The sequence below is a fragment of the Pristiophorus japonicus genome, chromosome 5 (assembly GCF_044704955.1).
Source record: "Pristiophorus japonicus isolate sPriJap1 chromosome 5, sPriJap1.hap1, whole genome shotgun sequence".
In the NCBI taxonomy this organism is placed as follows: domain Eukaryota; kingdom Metazoa; phylum Chordata; class Chondrichthyes; family Pristiophoridae; genus Pristiophorus; species Pristiophorus japonicus.
In genome coordinates, this window is record NC_091981.1 from 25080400 (window position 1) to 25103374 (window position 22975).

The following is a 22975-nucleotide window of genomic DNA, read 5'->3' on the forward strand; positions in this document are numbered from 1 at the left end:
CCACGTGGTCGCTGCTCTCGGCTGCGGTGATCAAGTGACATCACCGAGCCAGAGGTTCCACTGAGCAACAGCCGGTGAGGTCACGGAGCGGGGGAGGGGAAGGGAGGAACTAACCACTGGATGGCTAATCTCAGACTTGGTCAGTTTCACTTTCCAGTTTCACTTTCAGGAACCAATTCCTCAAAATCAGGTGATCCCAGTGGCTATAAAAATATTCAGGAAGACAAACATTGCACAGTGTTTCGGCTGATCTGCTGACTGAAGTACAAGTGAAATCCAGATCACCATCATGAGGTCAGTAATCACTTTGCTTTACACAACATTATTAGATGTACTGACATTTTAAGGAAATAACAGTGACATTGACCACGATATTAACGCAGAGACGGGATCAGAGTGCGGGTGAGGGAGGGGCGATGGCGGGCGACCAAAGCACAACATCGTGGAACGTGTGCAAATATCCTATTCAATGGGGATTCCTCTTTATCATTTTACTTCCGGCTTTCGTGTCCCTAATGCACGTGAGCGGGCGTGACACTGACCTGCATGATGCGATTTCACCTCGACCACTGACAGGGCCAGTTCACAGAGGCAGTGGAGGAGGAGGTTTGCAGTTAGCTACATTGGGCTGGAAGGAGTGCAGGCAGAGTTATGGAAGGAAGGAGGACAAAGACTGCACCCAGGTTTAATCAGGCGTCCCTGGATGTCATTGGAATCCTCATCTGATGAGGTGTGCTGAGCGGCTTGTTCCTCTTCACCTTTAGTTCTCGCTGCTGTGCTGTGTTGTGCAGAATGCAGCTCACCACGATTATGCTGGAGACCCTCATTGGTGAGCACTGAAGGGCGCCTCCAGACCTGTCCAGATACCTGAAGCGCAACTTGAGCATAGCAATGGCTTGCTCAATAACACATCAGGTTGACAAATGGCTCCTGATGTAACGCTCCTCAGAGGTATCATCAGGCAGGTTTGAGGGGGATATCCTTTGTCACCTCGCCCTTAAGGCTGGTTCCAGGTCTGAACATGTTGAGGATTCTGGGCTGCCGCAGCATGATAGCACCTCCCAGGGAATCTGGCGCAGACCTGCATGAACCTTTTTTTGTGGTTACATACCTGCTAAACATTGATGTAATGGAATCCCTTGCGGTTGACAAATACTCCTGGTTAATCTGTGGGGTGCTCGGATTGCCACGTGTGTGCAGTCGATGCCAGCCTGCCCCTGTGGGAAGCCAGCCAAAGATGTGAATCCGAGTGCCCGCTGATTCTGGCTATTGTCATCACAGGGGAAGTTTATATGCCTCCAGCACTGACAAACAACCCATCAATCACCTGCCTGATGCATTTACTTGCAGCCGACTGCGAGATCCCATGCATGTTGGGTTAGGGCTACGTTTCACGTATTTGACTGTTTGACTTCTCCGTGACCCTCTCCCAGGTGTGAGGGGTTAATATCAAAGCCATTGATTTCAAACCCACTGAAATGAGTGGAGCTGGACCTATCTGTTTATAGCTGAAACATGTTTACAGCAAGGCAGCTGCCTCAGGGCAAACTCCTTCCTAAACCTGCCTCCCTGTGACTGCTGCAATGAAAATAGAACATTTCTCACAGCAGGAGACTGGTGACGGTGGAATTACTCTCTCTCTGTCTCTCTCCACTCCCTGTATTCCCTCCCTCTCTGTGAGAGCTGGGACTGGTGCATGCAATAGGTTCCAGAGGGTGGCAGTGTAGGGTTATTAGTTGCATGCATTGCTACTGTACAAATAGATTGTGCATTTTATAAAAGACACAATCAGCAATCTCGAAGTGTGTTGCTAATGGTTACTCAAAGGATGTGCTGTTTTATAACAATAAACATGTATCATTGTCAGTGTGCCGCTGGTTTATGAAAACAGAATCAGTCAACTTTCATGTGAGTGCTCGGGGGAAGGGTTTGGGATCTGTCCCTGGGTCTGTGAGCACTCGGGGAAAGGGTTTGGGATCTGTCGCTGAATCTGAGAGCACTCGGGAAGGGTTTGGGATCTGTCCCTGGGTCTATGAGCACTCAGGGGAAGGGTTTGGACCTGCCCCAAGTTAATGTTGTCTGCTCTCTGCAGTAACAGAAAATGTGTCCAAGCAATGTCCAGAACTTTAAGTTTTTGCTGTCGATATTTTCGCTGAATCTTACACTAAGTTATGTGGCACAGTAAATAATACAGATGGGATTAGACAGTTGCAAAGGCACATTGATAAATGAAATGATTACGAAAAACTAGCAGATGGAGTTCAGTGTGGGGAAATGTGTGCTCATCCACTTTGGAGCCAAGAAATATCGGAATATTTTCCAAATGTGACAAGCCTGGAACTGCGGAGGAGCAAAGAGATTTAGGGGACCATGTACAGAAATCATTAAATCTAGTGAACAGGTACAGTAAATAATGAAAGGGGTGAATGGATTGTTTGCCTTGATCTCAATGGGGCTGGAATACAAAGGGTAGGCGTTATATTAATGTTGTATAAAGCTCTGGTTAAACTACATCTGGAGTAATGCATTGAGTTCTGGGCACCTCACCTCAGAAAGGATATATTGCTCCTGCGGCGGGTGTAGTGCAGATTCATTAGAATTTTACCAGGGCTAAAATGGTTATATCATGAGGACAGCTCACATAGACTCGGCTTGTATTCCCCCAGATATAGAAGATTAAGGGGTGACCTAATTAAGGTGTTTAAGATGATTGAAGCATTTGATTGGGTAGGTAGAGTAAAACAATTTCCTCTGATGGGGGAGACCAGAACAAGGGGGCATCAGCTTGAAGTTAGAACTCAGCCAGTCAGGGGTGATGTCAGACAACACTTCTTCACACAAAGGGTAGTGGAAATCTGGAACTCTCTCCCCCAATAAGTTGTTGCGGTTAGGCCAATTAAATATGTCAAAACTGTGATGATAGAATTTTGTTAGGCAAGGGTATTAAGAGTTACAGAACCAGGGTGGGTAGATGGAGTTGTGATACAGATCAGCCATGATAAAGTGAATGGTGGAACATGTTCCTATGTTCCGACCTATGTTCATATTAAGGGATAATCGTGGATTTCTGCTGGCACTCATGAGCCAATTGTTCATTTTATGTTGCCTCCAGGACCCTTACGGGATTTCTAGAGGTTTCCCCCAAACTGAGCGAAACCAGGCAGTCAGGCTGCAGGGAGGTGTTCTGTGCCCACGTGCACTGACCTGCACATCTGTTCTGCTATTGTGACTTTACCAGCATTGCTACATTGATTATATATGAGCTATAAATGTAAGTTAGATACACATAGCGGATGCATTGACAGTCATTTTCCAACATTCCACAGATTCTGGATCAGTTCCTATGGAGTGGAGGGTAGCCAATGTAACCCCACTTTTTAAAAAAGGAGGGAGAGAGAAAACAGGGAATTATAGACTGGTCAGCCTGACCTCAGTAGTGGGTAAAATGATGGAATCAATTATTAAGGATGTCATAGCAGCGCATTTGGAAAGAGGTGACATGATAGGTCCAAGTCAGCATGGATTTGTGAAAGGGAAATCATGCTTGACAAATCTTCTGGAATTTTTTGAGGTTGTTTCCAGTAGAGTGGACAAAGGAGAACCACTTGATGTGGTGTATTTGGACTTCCAGAAGGCTTTCGACAAGGTCCCACACAAGAGATTAATGTGCAAAGTTAAAGCACATGGGATTGGGGGTAGTGTGGACGTGGATTGAGAACTGGTTGTCAGACAGGAAGCAAAGAGTAGGAGTAAATGGGTACTTTTCAGAATGGCAGGCAGTGACTAATGGGGTACCGCAAGGTTCTGTGCTGGTGCCCCAGCTGTTTACATTGTACATTAATGATTTAGACGAGGGGATTAAATGTAGTATCTCCAAATTTGTGGATGACACTAAGTTGGATGGCAGTGTGAGCGCGAGGCGAATGCTATGAGGCTGCAGAGTGACTTGGATAGGTTAGGTGAGTGGGCAAATGCATGGCAGATGAAGTATAATGTGGATAAATGTGAGGTTGTCCACTTTGGTGGTAAAAACAGAGAGACAGACTATTATCTGAATGGTGACAGATTAGGAAAAGGGGAGGTGCAATGAGACCTGGGTGTCATGGTACATCAGTCATTGAAGGTTGGCATGCAGGTACATCAGGCGGTTAAGAAAGCAAATGGCATGTTGGCCTTCATAGCGAGGGGATTTGAGTACAGGGGCAGAGAGGTGTTACTACAGTTGTACAGGGCCTTGGTGAGGCCAGACCTGGAGTGTTGTGTACAGTTTTGGTCTCCTAACTTGAGGAAGGACATTCTTGCTATTGAGGGAGTGCAGCGAAGGTTCACCAGACTGATTCCCGGGAAGGCGGGACTGACATATCAAGAAAGACTGCATCAACTGGGCTTGTATTCACTGGAGTTCAGAAAAATGAGAGGGGATCTCATAGAAACGTTTAAAATTCTGACGGATTTCGACAGGTTAGATGCAGGAAGAATGTTCCCAATGTTGGGGAAGTCCAGAACAGGGACACAGTCTAAGGATAAGCGGTAAGCCATTTAGGACCGAGATGAGGAGAAACTTCTTCACCCAGAGAGTGGTGAACCTGTGGAATTCTCTACCATAGAAAGTTGTTGAGGCCAATTCACTAAATATATTCAAAAAGGAGTTAGATGTAGTCCTTACTACTAGGGGGATCAAGGGGTATGGCAAGAAAGCAGGGATGGGGTACTGAAGTTGCATGTTTAGCCATGAACTCATTGAATGGCAGTGCAGGCTCGAAGGGCCGAATGGCCTACTCCTGCACCTAATTTCTATGTTTCTATAAGATGGGCTTTGATTATTTTGTTCTCTTACAGCAACACACTGAACGATTGTTTGAAAGCGAAACTCGGCGAGCTTCAATGTCAATTCACGTGGGCCCCACAGAAAGACAGTATTGACTTGGAGGACATGAAGTATAGATTACACAATTTAATACAGGCTGGTGTGAAATATCAGGCCATGTCTTACAACCACCTCGCTTTTGTAAACTGTCTGCAAGGCAACTGTGAAGAGGCAATTCAAAACTTAAATGAAGCTGAAAAAATTCTGAGGGAAAATCATGAACATGAATTTAAAAGAAGAAGCATCATCACCTATGGAAACTATGCCTGGGTATATTATCACATGGGCCAACTGACAGAGGCCCAGTCCTACCTCGACAAGCTGGAGAGGATCTGTAAACAATTGACTGATGGCTCTCGGTATACAGCGCTGATACCTGAAGTATACGGGGAGAAGGGTTGGTCACTGTTGAGTTCTGCTGCTCAATACTATGAAGAGGCAAAGGAATGTTTTGAGAAAGCTCTGGAGGAAGATCCTGATGATACTGAATGGAATGTTGGCTATGCGACTGTTCTGTTTCGTCTGGAAGGAGGTCCTGGTATCTCAGAGAATGGTGAACCCAGTCAATCAGTGAAGCAGTTGCGACGTGTGCTGGAACTTGATCCAGATGACTCTGTCGCCATGGTGCTGTTGGCTCTAAAACTGCAAGAGTCCAAACAAAAGGAGAAAGCACTGCAATTAGTTGAACAAGCATTGCAGAAGTCCCCTGATCTTCCATATGTAACTCGTTATGCAGCAAGATTTCTGAGAAAAGAAGGAGATGTGGAAAAAGCTATGGAGCTGTTGAAGAAAGCATTAAAAATTATCCCACACTCTTCCTTCTTACACCACCAAGTAGGTCTGTGTTACAGAAACAAAGTATATCAGTTGATCAAACATCCAGGCAGCAAAGACCCTCGCAATCCTGCTTTTCAACAGAAAGCTGAATTGATCAATCAATGCAAGTACCATTTTGAAAAGGCATTTGAGCAGAAGCCATCATTTATTTTTGCACGATTAGATTTTGCAAAAATCTGTTCATTAAATGGGGAATATCTCAAAGCAGAGAAGATCTACAGCGATTTCCTGCAATTAGAAGATAATCATCCTGATAAGCAGTCAGTATATTTGCAGATTGGGTTATTTGAACTGCACCAGAAAAGATCGGAATCAAATGCCATCAACTATTTTCTGGAAGGACTTAAATTTCAACGTGACACAAAAGCTTGGCAATTGTGTCATGAAAACTTGAGAAAGATTGCAACAAAACAAATTGACAGGAATCCCAGAAACAGCAAGGCCTTTGGTGTTCTTGGGTTACTGCACCAGCAGGATGGGAAGAAGTGCAAAGCTATTGAATGCTTTGAAAAGGCCTTGGAGTTTGATTGTGGCAATGAAGAATATCTAAGTGCTCTTTGTAAATTACGCCTTTCTATCAGTCAATGATGACTAACCCAGCTAAAACTAAACACATTGGGTGGAGTTTCTGCTTTGGCGCAATTGGGAACTTAGTTGTAAATTACGCTACATAGGTTACAGTTCAAGTTTCCGCTAGAATGCATTTGCATACTCACAGACATAAAATCTTTAATGAACCAGCCTTTCACCTGCGGGAAACCTGATTTTAAATGACTGAAAATGACTTAAAGGTAGATATACAGAACCATTTATTAGTTTCATTGTTGTACACTAGTCAGTTTGTAAGTAAATTAAATATAATAATTTGTAAAACTTTTAAATCATGCCTACTAGTGCCCAGGGGCCTAAGAAAATGAGCTCAATTTGAAAACCCTCCTCAAACGGGCGCAATTGGCAGAAACTCGCCATCCTCGTTATTTCGATCTGTGGGCGGGGCCAGTTTTGTAGATTTTTAAACCAGCGTTAAAGATCACGGAATACTTGATTTACGCTTGATGTAAATCTTGCTCGAGTTCCCGTGATCTTTTGTGCTGGTTCGGCAGATTTCACCTGGATTGTACTGATAAAACGAGGGCAAATTAGCAGAGGCTCTATCCCAGTGTTTGAAAGATGCTGTGATGCTCTCTCATCTATGAACAAGTTTGGCAGGATACTCATCCAACTTATATTATTTAATATACACTGTTAATACTTTCAGTCGAAGCGGCCTTTTGTTTGTAAATGCATCGATATTTGTGAGTACAGTCCCCACCGATTTCTCTGCTTTACACAGGATGGCCGGTATCACGCGTGAAGAAGGATTATTTTCTCTCTCTCCCTGTAACGAGCCGCCCGCAGCTCCCTGATTTCTAGCCCCTTCAATGGAAGCAGTTAATTTCCATCGGGTGACTTATGGCTAAAGGATATAATAATAGATTTAAATGGCTAAAATCAATAAAGCTTAATAGTTGCAGATATAGATTTTCCAACCAGAATTATTAATTTGCTGTAATATCAGAGACTGTGTTAAAATAACCAATAAAAAGAAACTGTACCTAAAATGATATTTGTGTTATTGATCTGTGCTAATGCTGACAGTAAGTGTCACTCATAGTCCATACTTTGTGATGGTGAACTGTACCAGCTCTGTAAGGAACATTCAGACCAGCCTTTAACACAGCTGTTGATTGTGGAGTGAAACATGGCCCTTGCACTGCTAGCTGTAGCCATAGTGCTATTAGAGAAAGGTTAGGAAGGAATGGTTGGGAAGGTCCAGAGGAATGGGACAATGGGAGAACCTAACATTGGGAGAGGCTGCAGACGCCTCACATCATATTTAGACTTATTGGTAAAGCAGCCCCTGAAGGGTTCAGCCCTTCTGTGAAGGTATTGTTTCAGCTCTGTGCAATGTTGGAAACTAATTTTTTAAGACATTGGAGATGTTACACAGACAGCTGAGGGACTAAATTGGAGAGCCCTGAAGACATAAGAACAAAAGAAATAGGAGCAGGAGTAGACCATTTGGCCCTTCGAGCCTGCTCCGCCATTCAACAAAATCATGGCTGATCTACTACCTCAACTCCACCTTCCCGCACTATCCCCATATCCCTTAATTTGCTTTGTTCCCAAAAATTTAGCTATATCTATCTTGAATATAATTAAAGATTGAGGGCTAGACTTTCCGTTATTTTTGCATGCATACCACCCACTTAACGTCCATTTTAATGCTGAAATGAGGTATAATGCCCACAATATCGGCGAGCGTGACTTTCAGCACCTTGCACACATATTGGCCAAAATCTCGCTCGCTGAAAAAATTGCTGTGAAAAAATTGAACTGACATGAAGTAATCACAGCGGTAAGGACCCCATTTTGTAAATCACAGGTCGCTCCATTTAAAAGGCTGCTTCAACTTCTGGGGAGTTTGGATGTACTCTGGAGTTCTTTTAATTTATATGAACATCTAAACAAACATCTTATCATACTGTGGATGATTGGAATCTACTTTAGGTGTCTTATTGCTTGTGAACAATCGGTATTATACTGATAGTTACTGGAATGGGGTCAGCCATTTCTCAGCTTGTCTTGATGACACCGCAGATGCTGCAGGCTAGAAATGGCAGAAGGTATATTCGATAGCATTATATGCCCAATGTAAGACGTGCCAGACTGATGAGGAAGACAAGATCATACACTCACCACACTTACAGGGAGAAGAGGTCTTACCTCAACTTATCCGAGAACACCTGCCTTCGGAGACTGCGCTTCCACAAAGAGGTTATCAGTGAAATATGTCTGCTCATCAGGGGAGATCTGCAGCCTTCCAGCACCATCAGGACCGCACTGTCCTTCAAGGTCAAGGTGACCGTGGTACTGTCGTTCTACGCGTCGGGTTCCTTTCAGGCCTCCGCTGTCGACATTTGCGCTGTATCTTAGCAAGCCACACATTGCTGCATTAGACAGGTCACTGAAATGCTGTAGGCATGCAGGATGGACATTATCAGCTTCCCTATGACCACGGAGGCTCAGACTGAGAGGGCTCTAGGATTCTACTGAATTACTAAATTCCCCAAGGTGTAGGGAGCAATAGACTGTACACACATCGCCATGCGGGCACCTTTTCAGGATATAGAGGTTTTTCAGAACCAAAAAGGATTTCACTCCCTGAAGGCGCAATTCGTTGTCGACCACAACCAGATAATTATGGCAGTGAATGCCAAATTTCCAGGCAGCATCCATGATGCTCACATCCTGAATGAGAGCGCTGTATCTGACATGTTTACCAGTCAGCCACAAGGTCAATGCTGCATGCTTGGTGACAAAGGATATGGCCTCGCCACCTGGCTGTTGATCCCCCTGCATGACACCCACACAGAAGCCGAGAAGCGGTACAATTAGAGCCACAGAGCCACATGCAATATTGTCGAGAAAACCATTGGTGTGCTCAAGCAGCGCTTTAGATGCCTGGACCACTCAGGAGGTGAGCTACAATACCACCCTGAGCAGGCAGCTCAATTCATGATCGTGTGCTCCATGCTGCACAACTTGGCTATCAGGAGGGGACAAGAATTGCCAAAAGGGACTGACGGTCCACCTCAGGAGAGGAGGTGGACGCTGACCTCGGGCCAGACAATCAGGCTGACGATGCAACTGTGCTCACGCCCCCCTCCAGAGCGCAGGAAAGGGCCTATGGTGGCTAAAATAGCTGCAAGATTCTTACGTCAGCAGCTTATAAATGAGTGCTTTGCCTGACAGAATGTTGCAATTATTTACAAAGCTGACACACTACTGTGTATGCAGCTCAGACATCAATGGTGGACATCACCTAGGTGCCAGTTAAAGTTTAAGTTGATTCAAGTTAAATTTAATTATACCCTTTCATGTTAAGGAATCACCAGTGTGTAACAGTGCAGCTATCTGAGACAATGCGCAACAAGGTTATGTTGAATAAAAAACATTTAATCTGACCATTTGTGTGAAGTCTTAAGTATAACTGTCAAAACTACACTCCACCCCCACCTCATCCCACAACACATTTATAACATTGACATCAATAAAATGGTCAACATTTCCAGCAACACAGAACACAAATGCATGCCCTTGTTTTTAATTGGATACCGTCCTTTATTTAATTAGTTAGTCATGGATGGCTATCTTTTCTTTTACACCCTTTTCTCCTCACTGGAATATATTTTTCTTAATAGTTGTGAAATATCTCCTTAAATGTAATCCATTGTTGATCAACCGTCCTACACTTTAATCTATTTTCCCAGTCCACTTTAGCCAACTCTGCCCTCATAACTTCATCGTCTCCTATATTTAAGCTTAGTACGCTGGTTTGAGATCCAACTTTCTCACTCTCCATCAGAATTTGAAATTCAACCATGCTATGATCACTCATTCCAAGTGGTTCCTTTACTAGGAGATTGTTTATTAATCCTGTCTCATTACACAGGACCAGATCCAAGAGAGCCTGCCCATTGGCTGGTTCCATTACATACTGGTCAAGGAACCCTTATGCACTCTATGAAAGATGAGGTGCTGTTCCTCAAACTTGCATTGAGCTTCACTGGAACATTGTAGGAGACCGAGCACGGAGAGGTCAGAGTGGGAATGGAGTGGGGAATTAAAGTGACAGGCGCTTAGAAGCTCAGGGTCACCCTTGCGGACTGAACGGAGGTGTTCCGCAAAGTGTTCACCCAATCGACGCTTGGTCTCCCCAATGTAGAGCAGACCACATTGTGAGCAGCAAATACAGTATACTACATTGAAAGAAGTATAAGTAAATCGCTGTTTCATCTGGAAGGAGTATTTGGGACCCTGGATAGTGGGAAGGGAAGAGGTAAAAGGTCAGGCGTTGCATCTCCTCTGCTTGCACGGAAAGGTACCGTGGGAAGGGGAGGGGGTGCTGCGGTTGACTGCAGAATGGACCAGAGTGGCCGCGGGCGGAGCGGTCACTTCGGAATGCTGAGACGGGAGTGGAGGGGAAGATGTGATTGGTGGTGGGATCACGCTGGAGGTGGCAGAAATGCCAGAGGATGATCTGTTGAACATGAAGGCTGGTGAGGTGAAAGATGAGGACAAGGGAACCCTGTCATGGTTCTGAGAGGGAGGGGAATGGGTGAGATCAGAGGTGTGCGAAATGGAACAGACACGGTCGAGGGCCATGTTAACCACGGTGTGGGGGGAAATCCTCTGTTGAGGAAAAAGGAAGACATGTCAGAGGCACTAGTGTGAAAGGTGGCGTCGTCAGAGCAGATGCGATGGAGACGGAGAAACTGGGAGAATGAAATGGAGTCCTTACAGGATGCAGGGTGGGAGGAAGTGTGGTCCAGGTAGTTTAACATTAGTATAGGCAAGATGCGTGAAAGAATCATAAGTGATGCAATATATCAATACTTGGATAGAGAGGGACATATTAGGAACACCCAACATGGCTTCATAAAAAAGAGGTCATGTCTCACAAATCTAATTGTAATTTTTGAAAAAGTTACGAAGTTGGTGGAGGAGGGAAGCCCAGTAGACATTGTCTACTTAGATTTCCAAAAAGCTACCGCACAAGGTACCGCATAAGAGGCTTCTCTATAAGTTCGGAGCCTCTGGTATTAGTGGAAATATATTGAGTTGAATTCAGAACTGACTGGCAGGACGCAGGCAAATAATAGTTATAGATGGATTTGGATTTGTTTGGAGGCCGGTCACCAATGGTGTCCCGCAAGGATCGGTGTTGGGACCGTTGCTTTTTACTATTTTTATGAATGATCTGGATTCAGCGGTTGGCGACACAATTTACATACTTGCAGATGATACCAAGATCTGTGTGACTGCTAGAACTGTAGAAGAGGCTCGTCTGATTCAGGCAGATCTTAATGTGTTGGAAGATTGGGCTCAAGACTGGAAAATGTTGCCTTAGATAAGTGCAGTGTTATGCATGTGGGCAGGGCAAATGCTCAACATTCATACACTCTCCAGGGAAAGATATTAAAGATGGTGGAGATAGAAAGAGATTTGGGCATTCTCGTGCATACATCCTTAAAGGTACACGAGCAATGCCGTGCAGTGATAACTGCAGCAAATAGGATGTTGGGGTGTATCCATATGACGATTGAGTGTAAGACGAGGCGTACTGTTTTGTCTTTGTACAAGACCTTCATCAGGTTGCGCTTGGAATACTGTGTCCAGTTTTGGTCCTCAATTGGTGGGTGATATTGATAAGGCACTGGAAAGGTGCAGAAGAGGGCCATTGGACTAATTCCAAGTCTAATGCATCTTAGTTATTAAGATAGGCTAAAAGAGTTGGGACTCTATATCTTGGAGCAGCATAGATTTAGAGGGGGTATGATTGAGGTTAATAAGATAATGAAGGGAATAGAGAGTGTTCCAGTGGACAGTTTATTTCCATTAAATAGGTTAGGCAGGACCAGGGGGCACAAATTTAAGTTGTATAAGGCTAGATCTAGGTTAGATGTCAGGAGATGGTTCTTTTCCCAGAGAATAGTAGATCTCTGGAACAAGCTGCCGTTTCACGTGATGCATGCAGACTCACTGAATTCCTTCAAGTGAAAGCTGGATTTGTTTCTGGCTGCGGCGGAGTTGAACTCTTACAGAAGATAGATACTGCAGGGAATTTAATGGCCAGAGTGATCTCCTGGACTAGTTTTGATTGCCTAGATGAGTCAGAGAGGAAATTCCCAGATTTTGTTTCCCAAATTGACCTGGGTTTTTAATGTTTTTTTGCCTCTCCCAGGAGATCACATGGTTTTGGGTGAGGTGGAATGTATATGTTGGCTTGATGGACCAGTCCGTCATTGTTCGTATGTTCATATCTTCATATTCTAACCCTCCAGAATTGTCTTGGAGTCTCCATATATTGATGATTAATCTCCAACACACTCCTGTGAGCAACTGAGGAGAACATTCACGAGGACATGAAATAAATTGAGTGTTCTTAAAATTTTCTTTGAATCCTTTTGTTTATTAGTAATATAAGTATTGGAGGTGGGGAAAAAGGCTGTTTGACTAACAGTTAAGAATCATCCAATCAGGTACTGAAGAGTCTGTTTGCTTTCCAATTGGTGCGGGAAGGCGGGGCGACGCGATGATGTGCGTATCTGGTGATCAATTGCGGGAGCTCGGGGGTGGGGCTATTGGAGGTGAGAGTTCATGTGACAAAACCTCCAGGAATACGCCCAAACAGAGTTGGCAACACTACTTCAACCATCCCAGCAGTTTTTTTCATAATATCTTTGTTGTATCATTATGTCTTCCTGAGCTGGGTTTTCCTCCAGGAAGGGTTCATGTCAGAGGTGGGTCAAGCGGGACTTCTACTGAACACTCTGACCCACGTGAACGGACCCATTTTCCCAGGTTAGAGCTCATTAGACCTGCAGGGCAGGCTCCCAGCAGGATCTCCGTTACACTTCAAGGAGCCACCGCTGATAGCCAGGGAATGGTGGCATCGCACAGCAACACCAGAAAGAGGAAGATCCGCCATTAACTGGGACAGAAACACTCCAAAGATTAGCAGCACAATTTTACTTACCGCTTGTGAATCAGCTGGCGTTTGTATAAACTTAGTGACTGTGGACAGAAGAGAGGGAGAGGTGCCCACTGTTGGGCACTGTTGCCCACTGTCCATAAGGGCGTTCTGCTACTTCCCTTGTTGGCCACGGTTGAGCCACCTTCCCCATTTTATTTTTACGCCAAACAGGGATGTACAATTGTTGAAGTTCTTGCATATCGTGGCTGTCGGCCAGTTGTTGTATCTCTTGTGTTTTCTCCATCCACCACCTGTTCTTTAGCTCTGGGGTTTTTTGTTGGACCTCTGCCTTGAGCCCTCTATAACGCTGCTTTGCTGCCCCCGAGTTGGGTTGTTGCTTGAGGCTCAGAAATGCTCTGCGCTTGCGATCTATTAGTCCTTGGATCTCCTGATCATTTTCATCAAACCAGTTCTGGTGTTCTCTGGTTAAGTGACCAATTATCTCTTCACAGGCACTGGTTATAGAGGCCTGGAGGGTACACCAAGCGCTGTGGGCATTCAGCATCTCAGGGTCTTCAAGGCACGCCAGATTACTTGTGAGGCGCTGGCTGTATAGGGCACTTTTAGCTGGGTCTTTAAGTGCCCTGGCATTAACATTTTTGCGGCACTGCTTCTGCTAGCCTTCTGCTTTGGGGCTATGTTAATGTCGATGATGGATTGGATCAGACGGTGGTCCGTCCAGCAGTCGTCAGCTGCTGTCATGGTGATCCCTGGCTCAGACGATGACATAGTCGAGCAGGTGCCCGGGTTTGGAGCAAGGGTGTTGCCACGATGCCTTGTATTTATCCCTCTAGCAGAACAGGCTGTTGGTGATGAGGAGTTCATGTTGCAGACATTTTTTCAGGAGTAGGGTACCGCTGGAGTTGGCTTTCCCTAACCCCTCTCTGCCAATCGCACCTCCCCAGAAGGCTGCGTCTGCTGACTCTGGCATTAAAGTCACCTAGGAGAATCAATTTGTCGCCCATGGGGACGCGGGACATGGATGTCTTGAGCTTGGAATAAAAACCCTCTTTAACCTCATCCGTGTTTGGGCGTATGCACTGTGGCACATTGGTTCCGGGATAGGGTAAGACTAAGAGTCATGAGGCGTTCGTTAACCTCGCAGGGGGAGTCTTTGAGGCGGTCAACCAGCTAATTTTTGATGGCGAAGCTGACTCCATGAAGGCGGCGTTCTTCCTCTGGTTTTCCTTTCCAGAAAAATGTGTAACCTCCACCATGTTCCTTGAGCTGGCCTTCCCCTGCCCGCGGGTCTCGCTTAGGGCGGCGATGTCGAAGTTAAAACTTCTAAGTTCCCGGGCAACTAATGGCGGTGCGGCATTCCAGCCTGTTGCTGTTGGAGTTGTCCATGAGGATCCTGACATTCCAGGTCCCGAACTTCATATTAACGAAGTGGAAGATGCCTGTGCATGAGTTGTTTTAATGTGGTGTGGCAGCTGCACACCGGCAACCATACAGGCTTAGCTGAGCAAGGTCTTGGTCCAGTGGCAAGGGGGTCCAAGACAACTGGAGACCAGGAACTGCTGTATGAGCCTAATTGCCTACGGTGAGGTGTTGGCCGCAAGCTTGGCGCTGAGTAGCGTCATTGATGGTAGGTGACCCGAGGCTTGTTTGGGGGGGCAGGCCTTAGGAAGGTCAGCTGTCCGCTGGGGTTCCGAGGGATGTTTTAAAAAGTTTCTTCCAAGTTTTCCAAAGTTATTTAAAAGTTTCTCCAAAGGTTTCCAAGTTGATTAAAAGTTGAAAAGTTTTAAAGTATTTCCAAATTGTTTAAAAAGTTACTCCGGTTGATTAAAAGTTTAAAAAATAGATTAAGAGTTGATTAAAAGTTGATTAAAAAGTCTAAAATGTAACTCAGTAGTAGATTATAAAAGTTTTCCCAAATTGTTTATAAGTTTAAAAGTTGATTAAAAGTTTAAAAATTGATTAAAAGTTGATTAAAAATTTAAGATGTCAGTCAGTAGTAGGAATTCTGGCCCCTCGAAGAAATTACGACAGCTTGGTCACTTCGGCCGGTTCAGCGCAGGTACCGGACTCTCTTCGATCGGTTCGACGCCGACTCCAGAGTCCCTTCGGCAGGTTTTAAAAAGTCTTGGATGATGTCCCGTGAAGGCTGCAAGCCCCGAGCAGGAGCCACAGGCCGGTGCAGGGGTCGCTCCGGCCTGGGGTAGAAGCGGACCGGTGCAGGGGTCCCTCCGGCCTGGGGTAGAAGCGGACCGGTGCAGGGGTCCCTCCGGCTTGGGGTAGAAGCGGACCGATGCAGGGGTCCTTTCGGCACAGGATAGAAACAGGCCGGTGCGGGGTCCCTTCGGCGGGGTCCTAGGAGGTTATCCACGTGTCTTGTTCAACTGGCGGCAACACCGGAGTAGGCTGTACGTGCAGATCAAAGGCATGTAATGGAAAAAGCACCTCAGCTCACCTACATATCAAATGAAGGGATGGGGGGGGGGAACTTTCTGGTGGCGCTCTGAGGAGTGAGGTTCTGAAGTTCACCTTCCCTACCCGATTTTCCTCCCAACCCGATTTTAGATGGTATAGCAGAAGTAAATCCAGACCCTTGTTGCTCACTCAGTGGTGGATGTGTGAGTTGACTGCCATTTCATTGTTAATTCTATAGTCACCATTTCTAATTCTACCAATCGGGAGATCACTGCGAGTAATGTTATTAATTTGCGGAAAAACAAAATATAAAGGTCTAGAAATTTGTTAGCCCCCGATAACAGGTACGGAAATCGCGATATGCGATCAACCCACGCCAGTTGAGGGGAATGCAGGCAGAAAAGAACTTCATACTGCCTGCTCATTTCCATGATTATGGCATTCAGCCCAGTGCCGAATGAGCTGCTGAGTGGCTGAATGCTCAGCAGGGGACCCAAGTTCGTGCGAAGCTAGTACCACATAAAGCTACTTAAAGGCAGTCTATATTTCTGAAAGGGGACGCGTATTCTGTCTGCAGCAGCTTACTGAACTGGCTGGGGATGACAAACCACATGGCTGATCACTACAGAATGGAGCAGGGGATGCAGGACAAAGTAGTTGGTAATCTTCGGCTGGGTAGCCAAGTACCAAAAAGGGGAACTGAAGTGGGGCTTTTGCGCTCTGTTATAATGAAAGGGTTAAGAATGGGTCTCGGGACTTAAATAAGCTAATAGGCTTTTGCAATGGTCAACTTGTTAGGTAGCTTAATGGGCAGTTGAGATAACATTAGGAATAACATGTTGACTTTGCAATGACCAACGGATGTAAGCTGTGTGACTTGGAGACTGAACCACAGGGGCCGAGGAGGGCAAGACAGCAGAACAATGGGGCAGAAGTAAAATGTTAACAGGATACTATCTGGCCTGAGCAAAGGTCATAGTAGCAGATTGTGGTCACATCAGTCTTATATTTCTTCGGTAATGGAGGTATACCTTATGTTACGCGAGCTAGGCATAAAACATAGGCGAGTGATTATGTGACGTGGAAGGCAAGTAACCAATCAGGCACTGTGCACGCGGGCTTTAGGCTAATCAAACTGTGCCAAAGGATTGTGCACGAGGCTGAATATTTATGATTAAGTGTATAAAAGGTTGTCTGAAACTACATATCGTTGGACGGTGACCTGGCTAGACCTATAGCAGGTCACCTCCCCACCGGTGCGAATAAAGACTGCTTGAATCTTCGATCCCACACCTGGAGTTGAGTGCTTATTTCAAATACTCCACTATAGTCTCAACTCAGCTTTCTCCCTCACCCATGAGTTCACTGCCCTCCTATCCTCCCTTAATCTCTCCCTCCATATAAACTCCCCTACCCATATTCACAGCCCCTGTCCCAACCTTGCCAGCTCACTTGGCCTCGCTGCTCCCACCATGTCAGTCGCAGATAAGGCCATCTCTGATCACTTCCATGTATTGCTCATCACACACTTCCACCTTTCCCCTCCCGACACCACATACTTCTGTGTTCACCCCTGGAAAAAAACTCTCCCCAAGTCACTTGCAATTTCAAATTCTCAGTTGTCTAGCCTTTGGTCCTCCATTCACCACGACAGTTGTGCAGCTACTGATCTGCTAAATCACACCCTTAGCTTTATATTTGATGCTCATGTCCCCAATATAAACAATTCTCTATTTCTCCCTTGTTATTCTCCCTGATATAGCATTCATCGCTGGTCCTTTAAGTCCAAGGGACACAGACTTTTGACATTTTATGGCAGACAAATCGTTTCACTATTCATCGCCAGATCTGACTGGACCATATCAAGCATTATCAGACACTCTCTCCTCGGTCAAAAAATGTTCAATTTTCCAAAATCATCCTGGAACCCAATGATAAACCCTGGCTTCTATTCTCCTTGACAATCTCCTTCAATCCCTCTCCCTGTCTCTTCCACCCTCATCTCCAATAACAACTGCGAGGAAGTCATGGACTACTTGGTCACGAACATTGAGACCATCTGTTCAGCTGCGTCTGCTACTTACGTCCTTTGATCTAGCCCACCAGGACAAACTTCACCTCTGGTTTCCTTTTGCCAAAGCCCTGAACTTGCAGCTTTCTCTAGTTTCTCTCCAATCACGCCTCATGCCTACTCCATGCTCACCTTGTTCAATGGATCCACCTCCTGCTCACTCGAACTCTATTTTCACCAAATTGACAACCACCCAACTTCCTTTCCTGGCCCCCATATTAGATGATATTGTTAAATCTTCTCAGGTACTGTCCCCCTCCCTTTCACATCTGCTGTCATCACCTCTCTCCTCAAAACAATCATCCCTTACACCTCTTTCCCTGAAAATCACAGACCAATCTCCAAACTCCTTTTCACTCCAAAGTCCTTGAATGTGCCATTGCCTCCCAAATCCATGCCGATCTTTCCCGCAGTTCCATTTTTGAAACCCTGATATCAGTTTTCCTCCGCTGCTACAGTACTGAAACAGCCCTTATCAAAGTCACAAATGACATCCTGTGTGACTGTGACTGTGGTAAACTATCCCTCTTCATAGTTCTCGACCTATCTGCAGCCTTTGACACGGTTGACCACAACACCACTTGCAACGCCTCTCCTCCCTCCTCCAGCTGGGAGGGACTGCACTCGCCTGGTTCCATTCTTATCTATCCAGTCACAGTCAGACAATCACCTGCAATGGATTCTCTTCCCGCAGCATTACCTCTGGAGACCCCCATGGATCTATCCCTGGCCCCCTTCTTTTCTCTTCGTCATGCTGTCCCTCGGCGACATCATCCCACAACACAGATTCAGGTTCCATATCTATGCTGACAACAGCCAGCTCTACCTCACTACCACCTCCCTCAACCCCTTCACAGTTTCTAATTGTTCACATTGTCCACCTCGGTAACGTCACACAACTGCACTCCTGCCTCAGCTCAGCTGCTGCTGAAACCCTCATCCATGCCTTTGTTAGCTCTGGCCTTGACTATTCCAGCGCTCTGCTGGCCGGCTGCCCATCTGCCACCCTCCATAAACTTGAATTCATCCAAAACTGCTGCCCGTATCCTAACTCACACCAAGTCACATTCACACATCACCCCTTTGCTCACTGACATACATTGGCTCCCAGCCTGGCAATGCCTCAATTTTAAAATTCTCATATGGTGAGAAGGCAGATTATAAAACAGTAACAGTTAATTTTGTTTACCAGGTTCAGTTTCTACTTTCACATTCAAGAAACAAATAATCAGGAAATGACAACACACCGCGTACTGTGCTCGGTCAACTCTCCACTGGAGGTAAAGTTGATGAAGGAATTTGTCGATTTTTTTATACAAACACTATTATGAGATTTAGATCATTGTAATTCCTTCTGTATTTAAATTTGCATTTAGATTATTGAACATGGATTGCTTTTCCAGAAATAAAACAGCATTTGCAGCAATTCAGTTGCCAGCTCTGTTACCCCTTTGTAACTGACTTTGTGGTCCCGATTTTAACTCCCCATACTTGGCGGAAACCAGCATGCAGGCAGTTAAAATGGAGTGGGGTATTTGCTATGTAACCAGGCCTATGGAACTTGAGTTCCCCTGTGTCCATTCGCGTGAGCATTTTGTCTGCCGCTCCGGATCTGAACCCATCACATCTACTTGCCCTTTTTACTACCACAATTTTTTCTTTGCTATTTATACCTCCTATATTCAAAAGGGAATTAGATGTGGCCCTTACAGCTAATGGGATCAAGGAGTATGGAGAGAAAGCAGGAATGGGGTACTAAAGTTGCATGATCAGCCATGATCATATTGAATGGTGGTGCAGGCTCGAAGGGCCGAATGGCCAACTCCTGCACCTATTTTCTATGTTTCTAGACCCACCCCTTTCTTTTGTTATAAGAGCATAACATAAGAACTGAAGAAATAGGAGCAGGAGTAGACAATTTGGCCTCTAGAGCCTGCTCTGCCATTCAATAAGATCATGGCTGATCTGATCTTGGCCTCAACTCCACTTCCCTGTCCGCTGCCCATAACCCTTGACTCCCTTATCATTCAAAAATCTGTCTCTCTCTATCTTAAATATATTCAGTGACCCAGCCTCCACAGCTCTCTGGGATACAAAATTCCACAGATTCACGACCCTCTGAGAAAAAATTCCTCCTCATCTCTGTTTTAAATGGCGAGCCCTTATTCTGAAACTTTGCCTCCTAGTTCTAGATTCCCCCATGAGGGGAAACATCCTCTCTGCATCTACCCTATTAAGCCCCCTTGTAATCTTACACATTTTAATATAATCACCTCCATTTTTATAAACACCAATGAGTATGGACCAAACCTGCTCAACCTTTCTTTATAAGACAACCGCTTCATCTCAGGAATCAACCTAGTAAATCTTCTCTGAACTGCCTCCAATGCAAGTACATCCCTCTTTAAAACTGTATGCAGCACTCCAGGTGTGGTCCCACCAACGCCCTGTACAGTTGTAGCAAGATCTCCCTACTTTTATTCTCCATCCACCTTGCAATAAACGCCAACATTCCATTTGCCTTCCTAATTACTTGCTGTCGACGTGTCTCCTATCATTTCTCCCCTCTCGGGTACTCGGCCCTCCCAATTCCCTACTCCAATCCGACAGCTCACCTCCACCTTCCTACACTCATGCCACCATCAGAAGCTTGATCTTAGATAAGACTATAGCTTCCCTCTGTGCCTTGCTTGGCATTCTCTGAAGAGCCCAACAAGACACTCAATATCCTCTCCTTATGTGCAGCAACTCAAACTATCTCATCCTATTCTTTCGCCAGCCTTACTGCTCAGTGCGAGAGCTGGGCACTAACCTTTCCAATTTCCATCCCGTCCCACTCACCCCGCCCAATGCTAACCCTGTGGATGATTGCTACGACATCATGGCCTTGATGGAAACCAGGCTGATGATTGAAGGCGCCTTCCCCCTAAATGAATCTTCCCTGCCTGGCTATACCTTTTATCACTGGCCTCACCCAAACAATTGCTGACGCGGTGTGGCATTTATCACCAAATCACACCGTGGTTCGTCTCCGTACTCCTCTGGCACCTTCTCCTCCTTTGAACATCTCACCCTGTTCGACCTCTTTCGTATCCCATTTAAAATCCTTGTTCTCCACGTCCAGCCAAATACCAAGCCAACTTTCCCACCGCGATATCTTCACTGCCCTCCTCCCTTAACCACTGCATTGAGTGATTTCTCATCTACAGTGATTTCAAGTACATCTCAACTCAGCATTCTCGCCCAGCTCTGAGTTCACTCCACTCCTATCCTCCCTTAATCTCTCCCTCCATATAAACTCCCTTACCCATACTCACGGCCACCCCCTCGATCTTGCGGCACCTCAGCTGTTCTCGCTGCTCCCACCGTTTCAATCACAGATCAGGCCATCTCTGATCACATCCTTGTATTGCACACCACCCACTTCCCCCTTTCCCCTCCAAACTCCCCTCAAATTCTCAGCTGTCCCTCCATTCATCACAACATTTCTACAGCTACGTGTTATGTATTGATGTGTGTATCGTCCTGGTATCTTAAATGTAATGTAAGCACAATGGTATACCACAGAGGGCACTGTGGTGGGAAACCTGAAAGTACCTGCAACAGGCAATATAAAAGGCTGACCACCACACCTGAGCGGCACTCTGGAGCTGAACAATAAAGGACGAAGGTCACAGCAGTTAGATTTACACCAGACCGTGTGGAGTCAGTGATTTGTGTGCTACATACACCACATTGGCGAACAAGGAAGCGAACGAACTCCACGCAACCATGGCTACTCTGGGCTCGCTAAAGGATTTTACCGTGGGCAATGATTGGGAGGCCTTTACGGAAAGGCTCGAGTACTACTTCACAGCAAACGACCTGACGGAGGACACGGACGCAATGAGAGATAAGCGTAAGGCGATATTGCTCTCCAGTTGTGGAGATGAGGTTTACTGTCTCGTCAGGGATTTGCTGGCACCCGGGAGCGCCAGGGACAAGTCATACGAGGAGCTGACTGAACTCATTCGTGACCAGTTGAAACCGAAGGAGAGCATCCTCACAGCCAGATACAAATTTTACCATCACTGCAGACCTGAGGGCCAGGATGTCACCAAATATGCTGCAGACCTCAGGAGACTCGCGGCGCCGTGTGATTTTGGCGCACAACTTGACGAGGCGTTACGGGACGTTTTCGCTATGGGGATTGGCCACGAGGGCCTCCTTCACAAGCTGTTAGCCACGGAACCCACAGTCACTCTGACAAAGGCCATCACCATCAGCCGGGCACATATGACCTCGACTTGCAGCACTAAGCAAATAATCCACACAGTCTCAAACCCGGCAGGCACTGTCCACAGGATAGTGCCCACCGCGGACAAAACTGCAGAACGTGGCTCTGCCCGGGGTAGAGACCACGGACCATAGGGTCCTGGAACTCAGTGTCCGCCGAGGGGGGTAAATCAAGCAGCACCATGCTGGCGTTGTGGAGGAAGCCATGGGGCTCACCGGTGCAGGTTTGCGGAGTACACGTGCAATACCTGCCACACGAAAGGCCACCTTCAGCGTATGTGTAAAAGAAATCGGACTCACCATGTAGCTGAGGAGATGGGGGATGATCCACCATCCAGCGAAGAGCAGGCAGAAGATGATGAGGTGTTGGGACTGTACACGTGTACCGACGATTCGCCCCCAGTGATAAGGGAAGTAAAAATCAACGGAGTCCCTGTGAGTATGGAAGTGGACACGGGCTCGGGTCCATCGTTGATGAGTCGGAGAACTTTTGATAAACTGTGGATTAACCCAGCTGCACGACCCAAGCTGGTCCCGGTCACGGTGAAGCTGCGTACCTACACCAGGGAACTAATACCTGTTCTTGGCAGAGCGATGGTGCAGGTATCCCACGGGGACGAGACGCACGGTTTACCTTTGTGGGTCGTTGCAGGCGATGGGCCGACACTCCTCGGCCGGAGGTGGATGGGGACGGTCCGTGGGAGCTGGGAAGACTTCACCACTCCACAGGCTGCTGCTCCCCGGGGTGCTGCCGTGCCCAGGGTCCCCAGAGAGCAGCGCCAACCGAGCTGGAGCTGCAGCCTCAATCGACCCACAGGCATGTCCCAGCCCCGGACCTCACACAGAGATCCTGCAGCCTCAGCCCCCACAGGCAAGTCCCAGCCCCGGACCTCAAGCCACAGAGATCCTGCAGCCTCAGCCCCCACAGGCAAGCAGCGCTGCAGAGAGGGGCCTAGTGGGGGGTGGGGGGGTG

The 22975-nt window shown here is 46.4% G+C and overlaps 1 protein-coding gene and 1 long non-coding RNA gene across 2 annotated transcripts; one reads left to right on the forward strand and one right to left on the reverse strand.

Moving 5' to 3' along the window:
• Positions 1-101: 101 nt before the first annotated feature.
• Positions 102-7011, forward strand: LOC139264266 (interferon-induced protein with tetratricopeptide repeats 5-like). Its single transcript, XM_070880447.1, has 2 exons — positions 102-294; positions 4840-7011. Exons 1-2 carry the CDS (start codon positions 290-292, stop codon positions 6290-6292), a joined length of 1458 nt encoding a protein of 485 aa, XP_070736548.1. The 5' UTR covers positions 102-289; the 3' UTR covers positions 6293-7011.
• On the reverse strand, positions 4624-22739 carry LOC139264267 (uncharacterized). Its single transcript, XR_011593304.1, has 3 exons — positions 22303-22739; positions 8471-8675; positions 4624-5509 (listed from the first exon to the last, which is right to left on the reverse strand). It is a non-coding gene; the product is annotated as an uncharacterized lncRNA (long non-coding RNA).
• Between the last annotated feature and the right edge of the window lie 236 nt (positions 22740-22975).